At 44.3% G+C, this 23,927-nt stretch overlaps 1 protein-coding gene across 1 annotated transcript in view; it reads left to right on the top strand.

The window, feature by feature from the left end:
* LOC121284081 (cytoplasmic dynein 2 heavy chain 1) overlaps window positions 1–23,927 on the top strand; it is a 770,821-nt gene that overhangs the window by 635,333 nt on the left and 111,561 nt on the right. Inside the window, exon 84 of the mRNA XM_041199129.1 lies at window positions 23,557–23,673. Within this exon, the coding sequence (XP_041055063.1) occupies window positions 23,557–23,673 (117 nt within the window). The remainder of the gene's footprint in view (window positions 1–23,556; window positions 23,674–23,927) is intronic.

Genomic DNA, 23,927 nt, shown 5'->3' with positions numbered 1-23,927 from the left:
TGGATCACTGGGTAAATTCACAAGGCCTCCACCCGGTTGAGGAGAAAGCGAGAGCCATAAGAGACCTGCGCGAAAGAACACCTCAGAACTCAAATCATTCCTAGGAATGATCAATTATTATGGACAGTTCTTACCAAATTTGTCTACAGAACTAGCACCCCTACATTATCTGCTCAAAAAGAACCAACGTTGTTCTTGGGAGATGCCCTAAGAAGAAGCTTTCAAGAAGGTCAAACAATTGTTGCACTCATCCAACCTATCAGTACATTATGGCCAGAGGAAAGAATTAGTGTTGACTTTGTGACACATTCCCCTATGGAGTGGAGCAGTGCTCTCTCATCGGATGGCTGATGGCACGGAGTGGTCTATTGGTTACGTATCAAGAACACTCACCAAAGCGGAAAAAGGTTCTCACAGATAGATAAAGAAGGCCTGCCAATCATCTTTGGTGTTAAGAAATTTCACCAGTATGTACATGGCCGCCATTTTACAATTGTTTCAGACCACAAGCCATTGCTAGGATTGTTCAGCAAAGACAGGTCTATACCACCCATAGCCTCGACAAGAATACAGCAGTTGGCTTTAATCCTGGCGGCATACGAGTTTACTTTCATACATAGGCCTGGTAGTCAAATTGCAAACACCAATGCACTTAGTCATTTGCCTTTACAAGAAGAGGATGTGGAAGTCCCAGTTCCACAATAACTTAGTTTGTTGTTACATTTCTTAGATTCATCACCAGTATGCACTCGACAGATCACAGACTGGACAAGTAAGGACCCAGTCCTATCACAAGTACGAGAGCAATTGCTTCATGGTTGGTCACAAGAGCCTGTATCTGACTAAATGAAACCTTACTTTAACAGAAGACATGAAATAACCAGCCAGGATGGTATCTTGTGAGGAGCATGAGTGATAGTTCCTCCAAAGAGTAGAGAGCCATTGCTAATTGAACTACACAGCTCACGTCTAGGAATATCCTGAATGAAGACCATAGCTCACAGCTACCTATGGTGGCCTGGTATGGATGGTGAAATACAGAGTTTAGTGAAGAATTGTATGCAATGTCAGCAACTGCAAAAGTTACCTTCAACAGCTCCATTACACCCTTGGGAATGACCAGGAAAACCATGGGTGCAGTTACACATTGTTCCCATGAAAGGTCCTATATAGTCAATGTTTCTGCACATTGTTGATGCCCACTCAAAATGGATGGATATATATGAGGTGAAATGATCAACATCTTCTACAATTGAGAAGTTACGTCAAAGTTTTGCCATTAACGGACTACCAGGAGTAGAAGTTTCTGATAACAGCACAGCATTTACGAGTGATGAGTTTCAGTGGTTTATCAGCCTCAACGGTACCGCTTATGTAAAATCTTTGCCATGCCACCCTTCCTCAAAAGAACTGGCCAAAAGGGTCGTTCAAACATTTAAGGCAGGAATAAAGAAATTAATTGGAGATTCCTTAACAACCAAGCTAGCACACTTTTTTTTCCATTATAGGACCACCCCTAACACAACAACAGGTGTCACACCTGCGGAATTATCGATGATTTGCCATCTCAGGATGAGATTGAACTTAATATTGCCGAATTTAGGGGGAAGGTGAAAAAGAGTCAGGGATAGTTGCTGAGAGGAAATTTACTGTGGGAGAAACGGTATATATGTGAAGAACTTTGGAGAAGGATCAAAGTGGTTACCCGGTGAAATAAATGCAGTGACTGGACCCGTCTTACCACGTGGAGGTGGAAAGCCAAGACATACAGAAACATGTGGATCAACTAAGGAAGAGAGAAACTATGCACCAAGAAATGATTCCACCAGTGTTTGCAACTGGGTCAGCGTTTCCTGTTGAGAGAACTCAACCCAGCTCAGACACATCTGTTGTTCCTTCAAGAGTGGAGGATACAGGCCTGCAGGAGCCCACTAAAGCACCTGATGTTCATACAACTCCAGAAAAGGAGATTCCTGACAAGGCATCTGAAGTTGTAGAGCTGAGACGCTCTACATGCATAAGGAAACCCCCAGGAAGGCTGAATTTATAAATTACTTATCAGTGCAAATATTTTGAGAAAATTGTAATTGTAAATATAAAATGTATTTCTGAGTAAAAGGGGAGCAATGTGGTAATCTGATGCGTAATTTGCCTTTAACAAAAGTGTTATAATGGAAGACCACATGATCTTAGTATCCAAAAGCAGAGTAGCGCAGGCAACCTCTGTAGTTAGTAGTCGGTAGTCAGTAGTTAGTAGCAGCAGTAGTGTAGAGATGGAGTTTGAAGTGTTAGCACATGTTTAATTGCTGCTGAGTAACTTTGTAAATAAACGGAGTTTCTACCTATGAAGTGTCTGCTACTGAACTCTATCATTAGTACCAAATCGGCCACCCCTTACAACAAGTGTGTGAACAGGATCCAACAAACTGGTGACTAGGATCCAACAATCCCCTTATGCAACAATGACATCATCCTCTTCTACTTCCTATCACTTCTTTGTAGTGCTACACCTGTGGCTTCAGCAGAGCCAGAGGTTGGCTGCTTGAACCCTTGTCCTGACAAATGAGATGGCCATGGCAGATGTTTCTGAGATTTGGAGCCATGTGGCCCTGCCAAAGACTATCACACCTGTGCCTGTGCAGGGCATAATTAATCATTGGGGCAGGAGGCAGCACATGGGGCTCTGTCTGAGGGAGGTAAGGGGGCAAGGGATGATGGGGGTTGGGTTGCGGGGTGGGGAGGGGGGGGTGTTGCAAGGGCATACTGCTCGCCTCCCCAGATGAAAATTCGGTCCTGAGCTGGTCAACTTTAATCCAGGCTGCTCATAAAACACTCCAGGCAGCCTTAACAAGGTGAGGATCAGACTTCTACCCATTGGAGGAATTCCCATCCTCAAGAGCTGCTAACCAATCTGATTGGCCAATGGCTGTAGCAGTCCTAGTAATACCAGAACTCAGTAGTGGGCACTGTTGGGAATGCAAGCAGGCCCACAAAGAAGAGCAGTGGTGACCAGGGCATAAGTCCTGGGCTTTTGAAACCACAGAAGCATAGAAAATAAGGGCAGGAGTAGGTCATTCAGCCCTTCAAGCCTGCTCCACCCTTCAGTATGATAATGGCTGACCCTCTATATCAATGCCATACTCATGCTGTCTCTCCATACCACTTGTCGCCTTTAGTGTCTAGAAGTCTATTTCCTTCTTAAATATATTCATTGACTTGACCCCCACAGCCTTCTTCACAGGTAGAGAATTCCACACGTTCACAACCCTCTGAGTGAAGTAATTTCTCTTCATCTCTGTCCTGAATGGCCTACCCCATATCCTCAGACTGACCCCTTGTTCTAAACCCCCCAGCCAGAGGAAACATCATCCCTGTCAGAATTTTATACATTTTAATGAGATCCCCTTTCTTTCATCTACTCCAGTGAATATAGGCCAAGTTGACCCAATCTCTCCTCATACGAATGGAAAAGGATCATGGACCTTAGGAAGGGGGGCATTGGGGGCAGGTTTCGGTGGCCCAGCAGGGAGGCATACAAGGGTGGTAACATTTTGGGGGAGTTCCACAATGCACCCAGGGCAACTATCCCCCTGGCTGCGAAGAACATATGCCCCCCCATCCCCATTCCTTCCAGCCTTTTAAGCAATTGTCTTAAAAAAATGGCCAGTTCACCCTTGGCTGCCTACCACTACCCAATGTTTTGTGGGACTGGAGGTGGATTGAGAGCCTTAAATGGCAATAATTTGCCACATAAGGGCTTCAATAGGCCTAAGGGCCAGTGGTCTAGTGTGTACCTTACTCAACCTCTATATTATGGGGTGGGTGGGAAGCTCGTGGGCTAACCACCTGACAAATATTATGTGTCCCCACAACCATCAACAACAACACCTGGCATGGAGCTATAAAATCTGAGTAGTGGGTGCACCTTGAGCAGAGCCCCATTTCCATATGTACTTTCTCCATTCTCTGTCTCACATCGTGTGGTGTTCAACCGTTAAGGCGAGGCTTTGTTCAACCTCTAAGCTGGTAGTCAGGGTATCCAAGCCATCATGCACTCAGTAGCCTGCCACATCTCTTTTCCCACAAAGTTGGCTGCTCTTTCATTGGAGGCCATCATCATCATAAACACCTATGACTTTATGGCACTTATGCTTGAGATGGATTTCTCCATTTTCTGTGCAGGGGTGCTCACTGCCTTTGGACATGCTGTCAGAAGCTCATACATTTCCTGTTTCTGCTCCCTAAATTCCCATCTTTGTCCAGCTGTGCAGAGCACAGAGTGCGCTGTGCAGAGTGTCCTGCATCCTCCAATCTCCACCACTATCTGTGTCTCCAGCATCTGCTCCTGCTCATAAGTAATGTGCTCCTAACAATGTACTACTCTATCTATCTGTGTGCATCTCTGCTGGTGGAGGAAGCGCAAAAATCATGTGCCCGCCCTCCTCTGTGGACTCCATGGACTCCCCTCTCAGTTCCTCCATTGGGACCTCCATTGGGACCCACATTGTACCTCCGGAAGATAGAGATGAGTTACTTCTATGTGTAGGTAAAATAGGGTTCTGAGTTAGCACTGTACAGATCATTACATTTGCTATATTGGTGACATCGGCTCAGTATGAGTGACAAGTGCTGGTGCTTCAGTAAGTAGAAATGCCACCCTGTTGATCTCTAGTGCTTTCTCCTCCATAACGATCAGGGTGGCCATGGCTGCAGGTCCACCCCAGTCCTCTGCTTCTCACTGGTGTTGTAGACTACCCTTTCCTGCAGTGAGAAATGGCAGACCTATGAGTGTGAGAAGTGAACTGATTGTTGAGAATGGAGAGTGAACATTTGAGGAGGGTGACTGTGAGGAATGAGTGTGAGAGGGCAATAGAATGAGGATGATTTTGATTGTTATATGTTGTGATGCAGATTAGAGAAGAAGGCTGGAGAGGGTAATGTGTATGAGAGAAAGATGTGTCAGTCAGAGTAGGGCTGTGCAGGAAAATGTTATAAAGAAAAGTGAATGATGACTGCTAGCTGAGAATTGTCTCTCTTTGTTGGACCTAATGATGCCATCACACCTTTTCCGGCACTGGATCCAGGTCCTGGGAACCACATTCTTGCTGCTTACTTGCTTTGCTACTTCTAGTCAGACCTTCTCAGTGAGACTGGCTAGCCTGCTCCTCCCATCCTCAGGGAAGAGGACTTATCTTCTTGCCCTCACTGCACTCTACATGATGCCCAGGGACAAGCCTGAGAACTGAGGAGGGGACAACCTTTTCTGGTCTTGCCGCCATTCTGCATAATTTTCCTGCTTCCCACTTGTATTTCAGTGTCTTATCCACTGCTGCCATTGTTACTCCTGCTGGGATCTCTTTAAATAGAGGCCCTTCATTGCTTGTTTAGGCACGTCATCCCACCCACCCTCCCTGACTGATCAGGCAACCTGGAGACAAGATAACAATGCTATGGCTCAGTGAAAGAACTTTGACACCCACTAATTAATCAAATGGGTTCTTGATCCAGAAATAGTTCCACTATTTCAGCAAGGGCTAAGTTGATAAAATTCCTCCCAGAGAGTCTTGCCGATTTTATATACTGCTGTAGCGTCAGCTCCTGTGCAGATCTTGTGCAGCTGGTGGCGTACATGAATTAATCTTACTGCACTTTATTTCAAAGAGAATAATGTGGCCCTGGTTTGTGACTAGATTAGGAAATTTGTTATAGAAATCTTCATATCAATGACTTAATCATAATCTCTAACACATCAACACAAGCAGTTCATTAACTTCCTAACATAGACACCAAAATGATCTACTTAACCATGTTTTTTGATAAGATTAGACTATTCTCAGTGCTTTCATGTAACCATTACATTAAAAAATCATGTTTGAGTTTAAGGACACAGAAGAAATAGAGAAATTCATGCCACTTGTACAAACAAGACACAGGCTCACTACCACTCATTTTCCATGACAAAATGATTGAACCCTAAATAAATGATATAGGGACATATAGCTGATATTGGGAAAATGTTTAATGTGTTCACAAACATTTTATTGTATTCAATTCATCAATTTTTAATGCAGGCATTAAACTTTTCTTTTAAGTACATTAAGGGTCTGGATTTTGCAGTTCCAAGACCAAAGAGCACTGAGATGTTTGCCTCTATTGAGGGCCTCAGTGGAACTGCAATTCAGTTTCTGGTCAATGGTAGCCATCAGGATGTTGGTAGTGGGGGATTCAGCAATGGTAATGCCATTGAATGTCAAGGGGAGATGGCTAATTCTTGTTAGAGATGGTCATTCCCTGGTACAAATATTACTTGCCACTTATCAGCCAAAGCCTGAATGTTGTCTAGGTCTTGCTGCATATAGAGGCGGGCTGCTTCAGTATCTGAGGAGGACTGCTTCAGTATCTTGAAGAATTGTGAATGGTACTGAACATTGTGCAATCATCAATGAACATCCCCATTCCTGAGCTTATGATGGAGGGAAGGTCATTGATGAAGCAGCTGATGATGGCTGCCCTAGGACAGTACCCTGAGGAACTCCTGCAGCGATGGTCTGGGACTGAGGTGATTAACTTCCAACAACCACAACCAACTTCCATGGTGCTAAGTATGATTTCAGCCAGGGGAGAATTTTCCCTGATTCCCCTTGACTTCAGTTTTGCTAGGGCTCCTTGATGCCACACTCAGTCAAACGCTGCCTTGCTGTCAAGGGCAGTCACGCTCACCTCACTTCTTGAGTTCATCTCTTTTGTCCATGTTTGGACCAAGGCTATAATGAGGTCAGGAGCTGAGTGGCCCTGGCAAAACCCAAAACTGATTGTCAGTGAGCAGGTTATTGCTGTGTAAGTGTCACTTGATAGCACTGTCGACGACACCTTCCATCATTTTCCAGATGATGGGTGATAATTGGCTGGCTTTGATTTGCCCTGTTTTTTGTGGACAGGATATACCTGGGCATTTTTCCATGTTGCCAGATAGATGCTAGCAAATACCTCAATGTTTATACTGATTTATTAGGGCTTCCCCTAGGAGGGATAGAGGAAAATGGATTAAATAAAAGATTTAAAATGATTAAAAAACTGAAAAAAAATTTACTAGTCATTGTGCTGAAGGCAGACATTAAGGGAAAAATTTTCCCCCCATTGGTGGGGGGCGGGGGGGGGGGCGCTGTCGATCGGTTACCCCCCCCCCCACCCCCTGGTCGGGGGCATGCCACCATTTTTGATCTCGGGTGAACCCATTTACTTTTAAAACCAGTCTCATAGACTGTGTACCTTTGCAGGTTTTGGTGATGAATTATATATTTTCCAATGGTATTAGCTGTTAGCTTAATGTTACAATAATGCAGAAAAATCTTTTTTTTACTACTTTATCAACTTGTCCTCTCAAATATAAGTATTTATGTATCTTAAGCCTACTCTTTTACTATTTGGTGACTCAGCAGATTTTGCTGGGCTTCACCCTGAAAGTGCATCTATTTTAAAGTGCAAAATCTAGAAAATTTGACGAATGCTTGCAAATGAGGGCAAAACTTGCTAACGCAGAAATTCTGCACATTAAGGCAGGAATGCACTTAACTAGTGCCTTTAGAAAAGGTAAATTACCTGCATGACTTGTCAAACTAGAAGTGGTTGGGTTTACTGATTTTGAATGTCCACAAACTTTGTCTGAAATATTGAGCTGGATTTTGCAGTGAGTGGCAAAGCAACAGCGCTTGTCATTGACCTTGAAAAAAGCTGCCCACAAAGATCATAATTAGAATTCCCAGGGGCAGTTTAAATCTGGTGTCAAATCAAGGGGATCTCCACTGTATTCAGCAGCTGATCTCAGCAAGCAGGGCAAGCAGCCAATCGCATTAAAGGTTCTCCTCATGTTTTCTTTCTTCATGTACTATGCCCCTGAAGAGACAAAAATCATTTACTTTGTTCGGAACCATTACACACTGAGAGTAACTTAATGTAGTAAAAATAAAATAATTATCTAAACAGCTTGAAAAACGTCTGAAGATCCTTTTCCCAGAATAACCCTCATTCAAATATATTGAAGGTTGTCAGAGTATGTGCAGAGCAAGCTGCTGTAGTAGTAATGCACTGTAATAGTGTAACATTAAGTAAATAGGTGTCAAGGCGTCTTGTGGCTGTGTCAGTTCCATTATTCATGGTTATTTCTGTTTTCCTGTTTGTCATTTTAAGTATTTTGTTGAAAACAGGTGGACCACGGAGAAGACTATGCAGGACTAAATAATATTTTTATTATTGTTCTTCAAAGGACAATTGATAATCTTTCAAAATTTATCATGCTAATTCGCTCTAATGGACTTTATTATGACAAAGCACAGTACACTTATAATCATAAAACACCAACCCCTGTTATGCCATTTTCCATTGATTTCTTAAGCCAATATGTGATGAGCAAGAGTCATATAAAATGTTGCTTAATAAAGTCCCAATGAACAAACCAATATTCACCCTGTACATCAATTATGACATCGGTCATTAGGAAGCTGCTGGAATTCATTATTCAGGAAGTAGTAGCAGGACATTTAGGAAATAATGAGGTAATCATGGTTTATGAATGGGAAGTTACGTTTGTCAAATTTATTAGAGCTCTTTGAGGATGTCAGAAGCATGATGGATAAAGACAAACCGGTAGATGTAGTATATTTGGATTTCCAAAAGATAATTGATAAGGTGCTATAAAAAAACTTATGGCACAAGATAAGAACTCATGGGTGAGAATTTTCTCCCCGTTGGGGCTTTGGTCAGGAGTGGGTGAGTGTGCAGCTGATCGCCCTGCATGGACGGACCAATAAAGGCCCGCCCAGCATGACGCGCACCCGGAATTGCTGAGCACTGCCAGTGCAGGCGGAGGGAGTAGGCTGAGTCAGGGCCTGCGCTCTTTCGCGCATGTGCGAAAGAGGGCAGAAATCTCCCTGAGGTACAGAGCTGCCTCAGGGAGATTAGTTTGATTTTTAAAAATATTAATAAAAAAAAAATTTAAGACATGTCTCCTCATGTGACAGTGTCACATGAGCTGGCACATGTCAATTAGTTTTAATTAAAAAATGTTTTTAATTTATAAACCCTTCATGAAACCTCATCCCGCCCATGGATGAGGTTTCATGATAAATGCGAAGGCCGCCTGGGCTCTTCACCTGCCTGCCAGCCTTAAGGTTGGGCAGGCAGCTCAGTTAATAACTTTAATTAGTTTTTAAATGGCCCTAATAGGCCTTTGACAGTTCGGCGAGCGGCAGCTGACTCGGCTGCGCGCCTGCCAAGCTGAGAATCAGAATGACGCACAGTGACATTGGGACGTATGCCTAACGTTACCATGTGTCATTTTACGCATTGGCGAGCAGGGCCCACCCTCGCTCACCAACCTGAAGATTCTGGCCATGGTGTTGGGGGATTGGCTAACTAACAGGAAATATAGAGTCAGGGTATCTGGGTCATTTTCAGGTTAGCAAACTGTAACCTCTGGGGTGCCACAAGGATCAGTGTTGCGGCCTCAACTATTTAGAATGTATGTATGTGACTTGGATGAAGGCACCAAGTGTAATGTAGTTAAATTTGCTGATAATGGGTGGGAAAGCAAGCTATAAGGAGAATACAGGTCAGAATTTTCCCGTCGGTGATTTGGGGGCAAGGCCCGCTCGCCAACGGGAAAATGTCACGGGATGACGTCAGAAGGAACCCCCAACGTCATCCCAGTCCATTTAAACTTTTAGGAAGGCCAGTTGAGGCCATTGACAGGATAATTAAGATCAGTAAAGACCCTGCCAGTCCAACCTTAAGGTTGGTGGGCAGGCCAGGAGCCCCAGCGGGCTTCTGATAAAACATGAAACCTCATCCACTGGCGGGATGAGGTTTCATGTTCGTGTTTAAAAACCTTAAAAGGGGCAGAGGATCCACCTGGTTTGACCCAGTCACCCAATGCCTTGTCAGGCATCCTGGAGGCTGAGGCAGAGCCTGACTGACCACATTGTTATCCCCCAGGATCTGCTCAACCTCTTGGAAGGTTTAAATAAAAAGGGCCCCACATGCTGAGTCACTGGGTGTCTGGGGTGGGGGCATTGGTGGAGGGGAAGGCCCCATTTCCCTGTCTTTGATTTTGACACCAGATTACTGGTGCTGGAATGTTTTTTCTCTGTGGCTCTGGTGCCTGAGGAGGAGTAGGGCCCCCAAATTGCTGCCATCCTTTGCCCCAAATCCCCCCAGAGGTGCAGTCAATATAGAGTGTTGGATGGCCAGCTGGGCCGTCTGATGCAACCTACGGGCATGTCGGTCACTAATGGCAATGAGGCAAGCGATAGCTCAGTGGAGGACACTGGACATGATTTGGAGTCCATCGCCAGCGAGGTTGTGGATGTCCTTATTGCCCTACCAAGTCTCCCCTCATCTCCCTTGTGGAATTCCAGGAATTGCTGGCCAATAATTTGGTTTGCTATGGTAAGGCCTAGCTGGCCCTTGATCGACAGTCAGAGCTGGTGCTCCTTGTCAGGTCTGTCTACTCTGCTGTAAAGACCGGAGGCATAAGCAAGAATGTGAGCTGACTTGAAATGCTGCAGCTCAAGACATTCCTCACTGGGCTGCTGAGGGAGTGGAGAATTACGAGTGACTCTGCTCCCTCCCCACGGATTGTAGATGGTGGTTGCACTGGAATCTTGCCACTTGACAACCATTACCATCCTCAACATCAATGACACCATAGATTTCTCAACTACTTGCTCTTTAAGAAAGGGGAGTGTATGGTGTGTTTCCTGTAGGAAACCCTTATAGGAGGCAAGGAAGTGATTCTTGGAATGACAAGAAGACGTCTGCATGAATCACATTGCCTGCAACCCAGGTAGCTTGTCATGCTGGACATTTTCAGCTGGAGATCTTGGAGTGAAAGAGTCTGTGCCAGGCCGCTTCTTTAATCTCACTGTCTGGCTAGGGGATGTGTAGGCTCCCCAGGCCGGCATGCAGCAAGTGTGCTTCTTTGTAGATGTGTTTGCCTCTGTTAGGGAGCATTCAACATCCTTGGGGGCAGGGGTGTGTGGTTTTAGCTTCACCCTACAAGCTGAGGAGGGTACAGCACTGCCAGGCGGTGATGGGAAACTGAGAGACTAGTCAAGTCCTACGACTTGGTGGACATTTGGTGAGACCTCTGCCCAATTCCAGCACTTCACTTTCATTTTCATTTTAATAATTTTGCATCTAATTATAGGCCCTGTTTGCCGGAATCATCCCCCCATGTCAAATTTACCACCCATATTGATCTGATTCACGACTGCCTTTAAAAGGTGAGTACCTAGAGACCTGAACTTTCAGGGGAACTCAGGTGTGTGTGTACACAACCTTAGCAACAGTCACGAGCATCGCCCGCAGGACATCAAGGAAGAGGCGCGCGCATTCGCAGAGGGGGGGCAAAGGCAAGTCGCTTTTTCCCGGCTGGCTTTCAGTGCAGTGTTGGGGCGAGTGCTCCAGTCTGAGTCAGGCTGGGGGGTGGTGGTGGTGGTTGGGGGGGTGGCAAGGCAGCACAGACTGAAAGAAATACTTGAGTACATGTCAGGGGCTGTGTGGGGGAGGGAAGTGGCCGCACACTAGGAAAGGCTTGTCAACAGTGAGCGCTGTTCCACAGCTGAGACCATTCTGCTGCAGCTCCATTGACATGCTTGGTGTTGGACCTCTGAATCTTTTCTGCCCACTCGAGCAACGTAAAAGCATAAAAATGCCATCAAATGGTCCAGAATATTTCACTCCTCGGGTGCAGATTGCAAGTTAATGTGCATTTTAAGGGGCAGCAGAGCAATTGGCCAGCTGAGCAAGTTGTACAACCCCCTTGTGAAAGGTGGCCATGGTGCAGTCACTGTTGGCTCACAGCCCCTTGCAATGTCTATATTAAGGTTTGGACCAATATCCAAATTGGATATCAAGCTAACAGTCATGCAGTGTGGGTTAGGAGAATGCCTGCGCCTGAACTGACAGCACAGCATGCAGTCCAATAGGCAAAGCTGCTGCCGATCGGCCAAGGGAGTGGGGCGGTCGGGGGGTGGGGTTTCAGACTGCCAACGGGTGCACCTCACACTGGTCATCCAAGTGGTGGCCAAGCACATTTCTGCCTGCATGAAGCAGCCATCAGACTTAACCAAGAGAGCTTCTTAGTACACCAATGCTAACCTGTGCACCTTTTTTTTATTATTCATTCAGGGGATGTGGGCTTCACTAGCTGGGCCAACATTTATTTCCCATCACTGGTTGCCCTTGAGAAGGTGGTGGTGAGCTGCCTTCTTGAACCGCTGCAGTCCTTGTGGTGCAGGTACACACACAGTGCTGTTAGGCAGGGAGTTCCAGGACTTTGACCCAGTGACAGTGAAGGAATGGCGATATATTTCCAAGTCAGGATGGCGAGTGGCTTGGAGGGGAACTTCCAGGTGGTGGTGTTCCCACCTATCTGCTGCCCTTGTCCTTTTAGATGGCAGTGGTCATGGGTTTGGAAGGTGCTGTCAAAGGAGCCTTGGTGAATTCTTGCAGTGCATCTTGTTGATCGTACACACTGCTGCTACTGTGCATCGATGATGGAGGGAGTGATTGTTTGTGGATGTGGTGCCAATCAAGCGGGCTGCTTTGTCAAGCTCCTTGAGTGTTGTGGGAACTGCACTTATCCAGGCAAGTGGGGAGTATTCCATCACACTCCTGATTTATGCCATGTAGATGGTGGACAGGCTTTGGGGAGTCAGAAGGTGAGTTACTTGTCGCACATTTCCTATTTGCCACTTATCAGCCAAGTCTGGATATTATCCAGGTCTTGCTGTAGTTGGACATGGAAAGATTCAATATCTGCAGAGTCATGAATGGTGCTGAATATTGTGCATCAGCAGCAAACATCCACCTTTTTGACATTATGATGGAAGGAAGGTCATTGATGAAGCGGATGAAGATGGTTGGGCTGAGGACACTACCCTGAGGAATTTCTGATGTCCAGGAGCTGAGATGACTGACTTCCAACAACCACAACCATCTTCCTTCGTGCTGGGTATGACTTTAGGTATGTCCTGCAGGAGGAGAACATCAGGATCATGGAGCCTGGTGATTTAGCAGTATGCCTCATGGCTTACAGAGACCAGAGAAGAATAAGAAGAGAGCGGCAGAGGCGCTTGGTTCAGCAAAGGGAGGAGCACCTCCCTCAAGATGAAGGGGCAGCAGGGCCTGCTGCGAATGCAGCTGAAGATCCACAGCAAACTGTCGCTTGTTGGCGCCTCACCAGATCCAGAGTCTGCAGACGGTGCCTGTTATTCCTGCACACGATTCCCAGGGAGCATCCACGACTTCCACATCGTTAGCAGGTCTCCGATTTCTGACATCTTCCAGGCTCCAGTGAGACTGCAGGATTGACTCCTCAAGAGGGCTAACCATAGAGGACATGGCTGATGATGCATGTGGCAGCCTCAGACTACAGCAAAGTGACAGTATAATGAGTCTCATGCCACAACCCAGGCTTTGGTGGAGGCATTTTGAAAATGAGGTTCCGTTGCCTCGACAGGTCCAATGGAGCACTGCCACACACTCCCCAGAGGGGACTGCGACCTGAGGAGTGCAACGGACTTCTGTTCCTGATGTTCGAGCTTGCCTTTGCAGCTCCAGCACTTGAGGTATGACTAAGTCTAGATGCTCCTTATCCGACTTGGACTGGGCAGATTTCTGGCCAGAAACCCGGGAAGTCCCTGCCACCACCTGCTGTGGACCAGGCAGTGTGATGTGCTCACCAGATTGTGATTCCGAGGTTACTCTAGAACTAGGTCCCACCGAGGTGTGTATCTCTGCATTGGTGGAGGGTGTGGATGAGCGCTGTGACGGGTCTTCAATTAGGATGTCATCAAATTTGTCTTTTGAGGTGTCTTCAGGGCTTGCGCCAAGGACCTTGCTTGTGGACCCCCTTGGCTGCTTCTCAGATGTGCCTGCGAAAGGAAGAAGAAATAATTAGTGCATAGCAGGGGACTGTGGAACAGGAGAACTGACTTGCAGCATGGTTGTCAGATGGATGTTGCACTGCTGGATCCTCCCTTGGGCGAGCATCACTGACTTCACTGTCAGCACAAGTGCAGTCCAGATCATTTCCGGCCAGCTGGATGGCTCTGAGCACAGAGCTGCCTCAGGGAGATTGAATCGCTACTGAAAATATGAAATACATGGATTAAAAATGTATTTAAACATGTCCCCTCATGTGACTGTGTCACATGAGATGGGACATGTTTTTATATGTAGGAAAAATTTTTCATTAAATTAATAAAAGCTTTAGGAAATCTCATCCTGCTCATGGATGACATTTCATAAAAAACGCAAAGGCCGCTTGGTCTTTTCGCTTGCCCACCAACCGTTAGGTTGGACAGACGGCATTAACAATTACCTTAATTATTTCCTTAATGGCCTTAATAGGCCGTTTAAATATCAGCGGGCACGCAGCCGAATCCGGCACACACCTGCTGAATGAATCATCGCAAGACGGTGCGAAGATATTGGGACCCACACCCAATGTCATCGCGTCATTATACGCGTCAGCATGTTGGGCCCGCCCCTGCACGCTGACTGAAAAATCCTGCCTTGGGCTGCAACAAGCAGTTTTATTCTGAAGTGGATTCCACCGCAGAGTGCAAGAGGGTAGAGGTCTTGTGGTATGCATTTATTGAAGTTTGCCTTGTGTAATATTACTGATTTTTTTTTTTTACAGTTAACATCTATAAGGGAGTGTTTCCTGGAGGTGTTTACTTGTAGGTTTGACCTACAAGTTTTTTGGGGGGAATGTTTTGTTAGACTAACCTTCATTGTGTAACCATAATCTTGTGCCCTTAAGTTTTCTTTATTCTTGTTAATAAAATGTTTACTTTTAATTTTTAAAATCCCAAAAGTGTTCCTGGACCTCTTACTGCTGTGTTTGGTACGTTGTCTTCTCGCTTTCAGAATATGAAAAAAAGGTTATGGCCCATGAGCCAAGTTTCCCTCTGGAATTTGGTATGCACAGCAATTAACACCGGCTGTGGGCAAAATATTAGATCTTGGAATCAAAATTTAAAATTGGCTGCTTATTTGCTTAGTTAATGCAGGCTCTGTGGTAGTATTCTCACCTCTAAGTTAGTAAATTGTGGGTTCAAGCCTCTCTTCAGGACTTGAGGACATAATTTAAGTTCAGACTTCAGTGCAGTAAAGGAGTGCTAGATTTTCTGGGCGCTATCTTGCGGGTGAGATGTTAAATTGAAGCTCTGCCTGCCTGTACAAAAAGCTATATGACACTATGCAGCTGCACTCTCCTGGTGACCTGGCTAACATTTATCATACATCAAACATTGACAAAACAGATTACCTCATTATTTATTTCATTGCTGTTTGTAGGAATTTGCTGAGAGCAAATTGACTGTTTTCCTACAGAGTAGGAATGATACATTTCAAAAGTGGTTCATTGGCATGAAACACTGGCAAGTCCTGAGGATTTCTATAAATATAAGGCGTTTTTCTTTCTTTGGGTAGTTTCTCTGTTTCTCTCTGCACAGATGCTGCCAGACCTGCTGAATTTTTCCAGCATTTTCTGTTTTTATTTCAGATTTTCAGCATCCACAGTATTTTGCTTTTATTTTTAAAGTATTTTCTTTGCTTAAAAACTGGGTACTTGCGATAGGTTATGCTTGCACCTCTGAAATCTGAGTTTACATCTAACACAGAAGAATGGAATGAAAATTTATTCTCTCACCAATCCTAATTAAATGCACTTGATCTGTCTCAACCCTGTTCCTGGTGGACATTAGTGTGCAGCACAAAATTATTCTTTACTCTACATTAATTGGCATTAAATTTTCTCATTCAGATGAACATTGTGGGATCATGCTGTTAGTGTTGTTGGATGCATCACTGAGATCGGGATAGAGTAGACAGGTTTACTTTGCATCTGCAGTAAAAACAGAAAATGCTTGAAATACTCATCAGATCAGACAATATCTGTGGAGAGAAAAACAGAGTTAACGTTTCAGGTCGCTGACCTTTGCATCTGGCCCTTTCTGTACCAGTTTGAAAGTGCTAAGATTTGTCAAGCAACAATATAATAAACACGGTCAAAATGCCTGTACAAAATGTTTCTTCCATGAATCCTTAACTTTGGAATAGTTTTCTATTGCAGCATTTGAAAAAATGCCACAAGTCTGGGATAAATTTGCAAGATCTTCTGTATAGGTTAATAGCAGTGCTACAGGACCAATAAGATCAAGATATGTTGCTGTCATGCTTGTGACTGCTGGAATAAAATCTGGAATTGATAGCTAGTCTCAGTAATAATGACCATGAAACTATTATTGATTGTTGTAAAAACCCATCTGGTTCCTAATTTCCTTTAGGGAAGGAAATCTGCCATCCTTACCTGGTCTGGCCTACATGTGACTCCAGACCCACAGCAATGTGGTTGACTCTTAACTGCCTTCTGAAATGGCATAGCAAGCCACTCTGTTCAAAGGCGATTAGGAATGGGCAACAAATGCTGGCCTTGTCAGAGAAACCAACATCCCATGAAAGAATAAATTTAAAAATATATTTAATTGATCAGATAGGTCTCTGGTTTTTACCCTGGTCATTTTATCAAAAGAATATTTGTTTGCTACATAATTTTCTACCAAGTGTGGATGAAAAGAAACAATTTAACCTTCAGCATGGTTAGGAACCCTATCTGAAGAATAAAAATGGTTTTGTGAAAATCCTTTGTGACAGCAGCTATCTCTTGAATTTAATAGTACAGCTCATTTTTAAACATATTTCCACAGACTGTTGAAAGAGGATTTGCATCAAATGTAGTTCTCAGAAATTTTTGATTGTATTGGAAAATATCAATACATAGAATGTATTTATTTCAATAATAATGAAAATGCAATATATGAGCTTTTGTATTTTTATGTGGGTGACAAACATTGGGTCACTTTTTCGCTGCAGCCCATCACAATATTATCAATGTTATGTTTACCAGTAGATAAAAAATATTGTTCAAATCTAAAGCACTAAATGTTTGTAATTGAGTCTTGATTTTTTTTCTGTTCAATGCAAGAAGTGTTTATTTTAATAAAGTATTTTAATGTTTGGCACCACAGCAGCATCTATCCATTGCCTTCCTTCATTCAAACCTTAAGGGCCCTGCCCTCATGTCGCCACAATTATTAACAGCAACACCAAATCCAGGAGAATGAAGGAATTATCTAACAACTCCATTCGATCTGTGTCTAATATTTAGCAGGAATTATTAAGAATCGCCCTTGTGCAACCCTTTAGTGTAATGTTTTGGCTGCTCATTTACCATTCTCAGTACTCCTGTGAAGTATATCCTCAGTGGTTATGGTTTGGGAGATGGCAGGCTTCTATTGAGAACTTTCAGATAATTAGATTGAGTGACCTCGAGCAGCTGTGGGCCTTGAGGACCTGGCTGCAGACTACAGCACTTTGATGTCAGTGAGGCAGCCTAGCCCAGCTGGCCTGTGTAGCACAGGCTGACTTGATGGCAGGGCATCAGGCATGTTGTCTTCTGGGAGAAGACAGCAGGTGCCTTACCCAGGTTGCTGGGACTGTGTGTCAGCACTCCTGCTCTGTGCAAGAACAAAATGAGAGCAATGTGACTCTCTGGAAGCCCTTGTCAATACTGGCCTCTAAAACCAAGATGGCAGCAATATCAATTTCCACAACTGAAACATGAGCTACCATGGAAGCTATCAGCAGAGGTGGTGTGTACCTTTGTTTGTTTATGGAGCTGACTACTCTTTCCATTTTGGACTGAGTAGTCTCCATGCTGTACCTGATGTCAGAGCTGGGCTCTTCTTCTGGTGGCAAGCTTCTTAGTGCACTTGAAGACTGCATCTGACCCCAGTGCAGCAGAGCTACTAAGTAATCGACTTTCTTGCAAGTTGACACCTGTGGTGTCCTATCTTTCTGCCCTAGTTTCTGCACACTTGTTGCTGGCTCCTCATTTCATAATGATCCCTTTTCTAACATTCTCTCTTAAGTTTGTCAGTCACTGCGCAAGTGATTGCTGGAGTTGATCAAGAGAAGCTGAATCTTAAGGAAGTGCTGCCATTTTCAGCATCTGAAATGAAAGAGAGTGACAAGGGTCAGCTTGTAATGTGACGAGAGCAGAAAGAGAAGTGGCTGGTTAAAGCAGCGGCAGTTTTTAATCCAGTTCATGTGGTGGGGAAAACAGGATTCGCTGTTAAGAAACCCTGAACAATGAATCCTCCAGCATTGCCGTTTTCCATAGCCATGATTCTTCACCCTGTGATGGCCAGCACCATTTCTTCGACAGGGCAAAGAATGTACAGATGGGGGTTGAGCCTCTTCCAATCGCAGCACCTGGCACAAGTTGTGTGCAACATTCTGCAAGAAAGGAAGTGTAGAAGAAAGTGTGTTAGTCACTTTCTTGTGACGTGTTTAGAGAATGTGAGTCCAATTGATTTTCTAGGCCAATCAATTTTAGTGATGTGGGTTGAGGAATAAATGTTGGCCAACTCCACTGGTCTCCTTTGAAAAATGCCATGGACTTTTGTATCACCTGAGAACGCAGACATTTAAAAGGTGATATTCAGCGCTGCACAGGAGTGTCAGCCAAAGTTACTTGCGCAAGCCTGTGGACTGGGTTTGAACCCACAACCTTTTGACTCAGAGGCAAGAATGCTACCATTGAGCCATGACAGACAGCCAATAGAAAGCTCACATCTCTCTATAAATTAATTGCATCCTAATCATACTTTTTGTTCCTATTTGTAACATCATCAACTTGCATGTATTTTGTACTTTAAGTGTTGTAAAACACCTCAAGAGTTTGTCAAACAAATTTGACACTGAGTCACATAAGGAGATATTAAGGCAGGTGACCAAAATATTGATCAAAGAGATAGGTTTTAAAGAGTGCCTTACTGGAGAACCAGGTGGAAAGGCTTAGGGAGGGAATTGCAGAGATTATGGCCTAAAGCGATGAAGTCAATACCATCAGTCAAGGACAAAGCAAATTGGGGATGCACAAAAAGCCAGAATTAGAGGAGTACAGAGTTCTCAAAAGTTTAGTAGGGCTGGCACAGATTTAAAATATAGAATGGGATGAGGCCATGGAGGAATTTAAGGACAAGGATGAGCATTTTAAAATAGGGCCATTGTTGGACCAGGAGCCAGTGTAGGACTGCGGGAGCAAGGTGATGGGTGAATGGGACTACCAAGTTTGAGTCTTGCCTTTGCACTCATTGTGGTTGGATTAAAATCATAAATAATCAGAAATATCCAAACCTTATCATTCTCATATCATGACTGCAGTCTTTGTGATGGAATAGCCATTTTGACAATCACTTGACAAAACAATTTCACGTTTAATGGATGGATGGCTAAATTAACATGGATACAAAGGCATATTGAAGATAACCAAGCAGGTCAATGAGAGTTGTTTAAGCTAAGATTCCACTGAATAAATTGTGATGTTGACTAATTGCTAGATGATCCCTGTTAAGTATTTCTAGGATTTGGATCATTGCTTTCTTCAGATGCTAGTTCTCTTGCTAATTAAGTTCTCTAACATTTTTATGATATGCTTCAGGCAGGCCCAAAAAAACAAATCAATTTTCCTTTGGTTGAAGCCACATTTGAGGGTCACACTTTCTCAATGGAGTACCGTTTTTAGAGAAGACCTCTAAACTATGAACAAAAACCCAACATACCTGCCGTATGATTGTTCGGCAATAGATACAAGAATATATTTTAGTAAAATAACCCTTTTCCTATTCGGACAGTTATATAAAAGGAGTAAGTAACTGTGATTGTCATCATTTGTAGTGTTGAGTTACTATCTATTTAAACTCTACTACTGGCTATCTGTTCCCTAAATTTATTTCATTGTGTTCTAGAATACTTTATAATAGCATCATGTTCAGACAACTCAAAACAGCAATCACTTATTTTGAGCAAAATAAAACAGGAATCATTAGATATCACCTAGAAATTCAAGAAGTCAATGAAGACAATACTTAACTCCTTTATAAAAATTCATTCAGGGGATGTGGGCATTGATGGCTAGGCGAGAATTTATTGCCCATTTCTAATTACCTTTGAGAAGGTGATGGTGAGCTGTCTTCTTGAACTGCTGCAGTCCCTGTGGTGTAAGTACATCCACAGTGCTGTTAGGGAGGGAGTTCCAGGATTTTGACCCAGCGACAGTGAAGGAACGGCGATATAGTTCCAAGCCAGGATTGTGATAGCTTGGAGGGGAACTTCCAGGTGGTGGTGTTCCCATCTATCAGCTGCCCTGGTCCTTCTAGAAGGTAGTGGTCATGGGTTTGGAAGATGTTATCTGAGGAGCCTTCGTGAGTTCCTGCAGTGCATCTTATAGGTGGTACACACTGCTGACACAGTGCATTGGTGGTGGAGGGAATGAATGTTTGTGAATGGGGTGCCAATCAAATGGGCTGCTTTGTCCTGGATAATGTCAAGCTTCTTGAGTGTTGTGGGATCTCCATTCATCCAGGCCACTGCAGAGTATTCCATCACACTCCTGACCTGTGCCTTGTAGATGGTGGACAGGCTTTGCAGACTCAGGAGGTGAGTTACCCATTGCAGGATTCCTAGCCTCTGACCTGCTCTTGTAGCCACAATATTTATATGGCTAGTTCAGTTGAGTTTCTGATCAATGGTAACCCCCAGTATGCCGATAGTAGGCGACTCGGTAATGGTATTGTCATTGAATGTCAAGGGGCAATGGTTAGATTCTCTCTTGTTGGAGATGGTCATTGCCTGGCACTTGTGTGCCACGAATGGTTGCCACTTGTCAGCCCAAGCCTGGATATTGTCCAGGTCTTGCTGCATTTGGACATGGAATGATTCAGTATCTGAGGAGTTGCGAATAGTGCTTAACATCGTGTAATATCAGCGAACATCCCCACTTCTGACCTTATGATGGAAGGAAGGTCATTGATGAAGCAGTTGAAGATGGTTGAGCCTAGGACACTACTCTGAGGAACTCCTGCAGTGATATCCTGGAACTGAGATGATTGACCTCCAACAACCACAACCATCTTCCTTTGTGCTGGGTATGACTCCAACCAGCTGAGAGTTTTCCCCTGATTCCTATTGACTGCAGTTTTGCCAGGGCTCCCTGATGCCATACTCAGTCAAATGCTGCCTCTGTCTTGATATCAAGGTCAGTCACTCTCACCTCACATTGGGAGTTCAGCTCTTTTGTCCATGTTTGAACCAAGTTTGCCAGACTCTGGCAAAACCCAAACTGAGCTTCAGTGAGCAGGTTATTGCTAAGGAAGTGCCGTTTGATAACATTGTTGATGATCCCTTCCATCACTTTACTGATGATCGAGAGTGGACTGATGGAGTGGTAATTGCCTGGCTGGATGTGTCCTGCTTTTTGTGTACAGGACATACCTGGGCAATTTTCCACATAGCCGATTAGCCAATATCGTCACTGTACTGGAATAGCTTGGCTAGGGGCTGGCAAGTTCTGGAGCACAAGTCTTCAGCACTATTGCCAGAATATTGTCAGGGCCATAGCCTTTGCAGTATCCAGCACCTTCAGCTGTTTCTTGATATCACGTGGAGTGAATCAAATTGGCTGAAGACTGGCATCTGTGATGCTGACGACCTCTGGAGAAGGCTGGGCTGGATCTTCGACTCGGCACTTCGCGCTGAAGATTGTTGTGAATGCTAGAGCCTTATCTTTCGCACTGCTGTGCTGAGCTACCTCATCGTTGAGGATGACGATACTTGTTGAGCCTCCTCCTCCAGTGAGTTGTTTAATTGCCCACCACTATTCACAACTGGATGTGGCAGGACTGCAAAGTTTAGATCTGATCTGTTGTTTGTGGAAGTGCTTAGCTTTGTCTATCACTTGCTGCTTATGCTGTTTCGTACACAGGTAGTCCTGTACTGTTGCTTCATCAGGTTGACACCTCATTTTTGTGTTTGTCTGGTGCTGCTTTTGGCATGCCCTCCTACACTCTTCATTGAACCAGGGTTGATCCCCTGGCTTGATGGTAATGGTAGAGTGGGCAGATGCTGTTGATGGCCCACGGTGCCTCTTTGTTGCCCAGTTTTGAGTTGCTAGCTCTGTTCAAAATCTATCCCATTTAGCACAGTGGTAGTACCACACAACATGATGGAAGGTACCCTCTATGTGAAGACCGGGTTTTGTCTCCACAAGGACTGTGCGGTGGTCACTCCTCCCAATACTGTCATGGACAGATGCATCTGCAGCAGGCAAGTTGGTGAGGATGAGCTCAAGTATGTTTTTCCCTCCTGTTGGTTTCCTCACCACCTTCTGCAGACTCAATCTAGCAGCTCTGCCCTTTAGGACTCGGCCAGCTCGGTCTGTACTGGTGCTCCTGAGCCATTTTTGGTGATGGACATTGAAGTCCCGCATCCACTTACATTCTGTGTCCTTGCCACCCTCAATGCTTCCTCCAAGTAGTATTAAGCATGGAGGAATCCTGACTCATGAGGTGAGAGGGGACAATATGTGGTAATCAACAGGAGATTTCCTTGCCCATGTTTGACCTGGTGCCATGGGACTTCATGCGGTCCTGAATCGATGTTGAAGACTCCCAGGGTAACTCCTTCCTGACTGTATACTACAGTGCTGCAGCCTCTGCTGGGTCTGTCCTGCTGGTGAGACAGGATATACCCAGGGATGATGATGCTGGTATCTGGGATATTGTCTGTAAGGTATGATTCCATGAGTATGATTATGTCAGGTTGTTGTTTAACTAGCCTGTGAGATAGCTCTTCCAATGTTGGCACAAGCCCCCTGATATTAGTAAGGAGGATTTTGCAGGGTTGACAGGGCTGAGTTTGCTATTGTCATTCCCAGTGCCTAGTTCGATGCTGGTTGGTCCATGCAGTTTCATTCCTTGTTGACTTGAATAATAAGTCCTGTAAGAAAGCAATAATAGAAATTTGCATTGTGGCTGTTTAATTTTTTTAAATTGTCCTTTTGAATGAATGTCTTCAGAGCTCTGTGATCCATCAGCTGCACTAATTTGCTTCTGGAAAGAGTTTAAAATGTGTGTGCATGCAGGTAAGCATGTTTACCAGCTTATACATTCACTCCCTCCACAACCCGGTCCACATTGGCAGCAGTATGTACCACGTACAAGATGCACTACAGATGCTGGTCAAGGCTCCTTCAACAGAGCCTTCCAAACTCTCATCCTCTACCACCTTAAAGGACAAGGGTCATAGACTGCATGGAAACACCACCTGCAAGTTTTCCTCCAAGTTACATGCCATTCTGACTTGGAACGTTCTAACACTCCTTCAATATTACTGGACCTAAATCCTGGAACTCCCTCCTTAAAATTATTATCGATGTACGTATACCATTTAGACTGCAGCGGATCACGAAAGTGGCTCAGTAGCACCTTCTCATGGGCAATTAGAGGGATAGGTAATAAATGCAAGCCCTGCCAATAATGATCACATCCCATGAATGAATTTAAAAAAACTGTTAATGTAATGTAATGTCAGTGAATGTGGCTACACGCAGTTGATTATCTTTGGTCTTTAATTTCTCCCTCCCAGGTAATTTCCCAACTCCGGATTCTAAGCCGGTCAATGACAGCTGGCTGCAAGTTTGACAGAGACATTTGGTCGAATGAATTGTCTCCTATTCTCAACCTGTGGAAGAAACTTAATCAGGTAAGGTGCCATCCAAATGAAATTAATTGTCTGGAATTTCCTCAGAATTTTCCAGCCAGAGTTGGCAGAACCCCAGAGAAATAGTAAAAAAGAACTAAGTTCTCTGAGTCAAACCCAGGAAGTAAATCCTAGCATTGTGAATTTCGCATTTACCACATCTTGCTTACTGTGGTTATTCTAATTCTCAGTGATGTTTATTTGCAACCAAGTTCCAATAAATTTACTTTAATGTAATACATACCAAACTATTTCAT

Source organism: Carcharodon carcharias, chromosome 11 (genome assembly GCF_017639515.1).
Source record: "Carcharodon carcharias isolate sCarCar2 chromosome 11, sCarCar2.pri, whole genome shotgun sequence".
In the NCBI taxonomy this organism is placed as follows: Eukaryota; Metazoa; Chordata; class Chondrichthyes; order Lamniformes; family Lamnidae; genus Carcharodon; species Carcharodon carcharias.
This window is presented reverse-complemented; position numbering and strand designations above follow the sequence as displayed.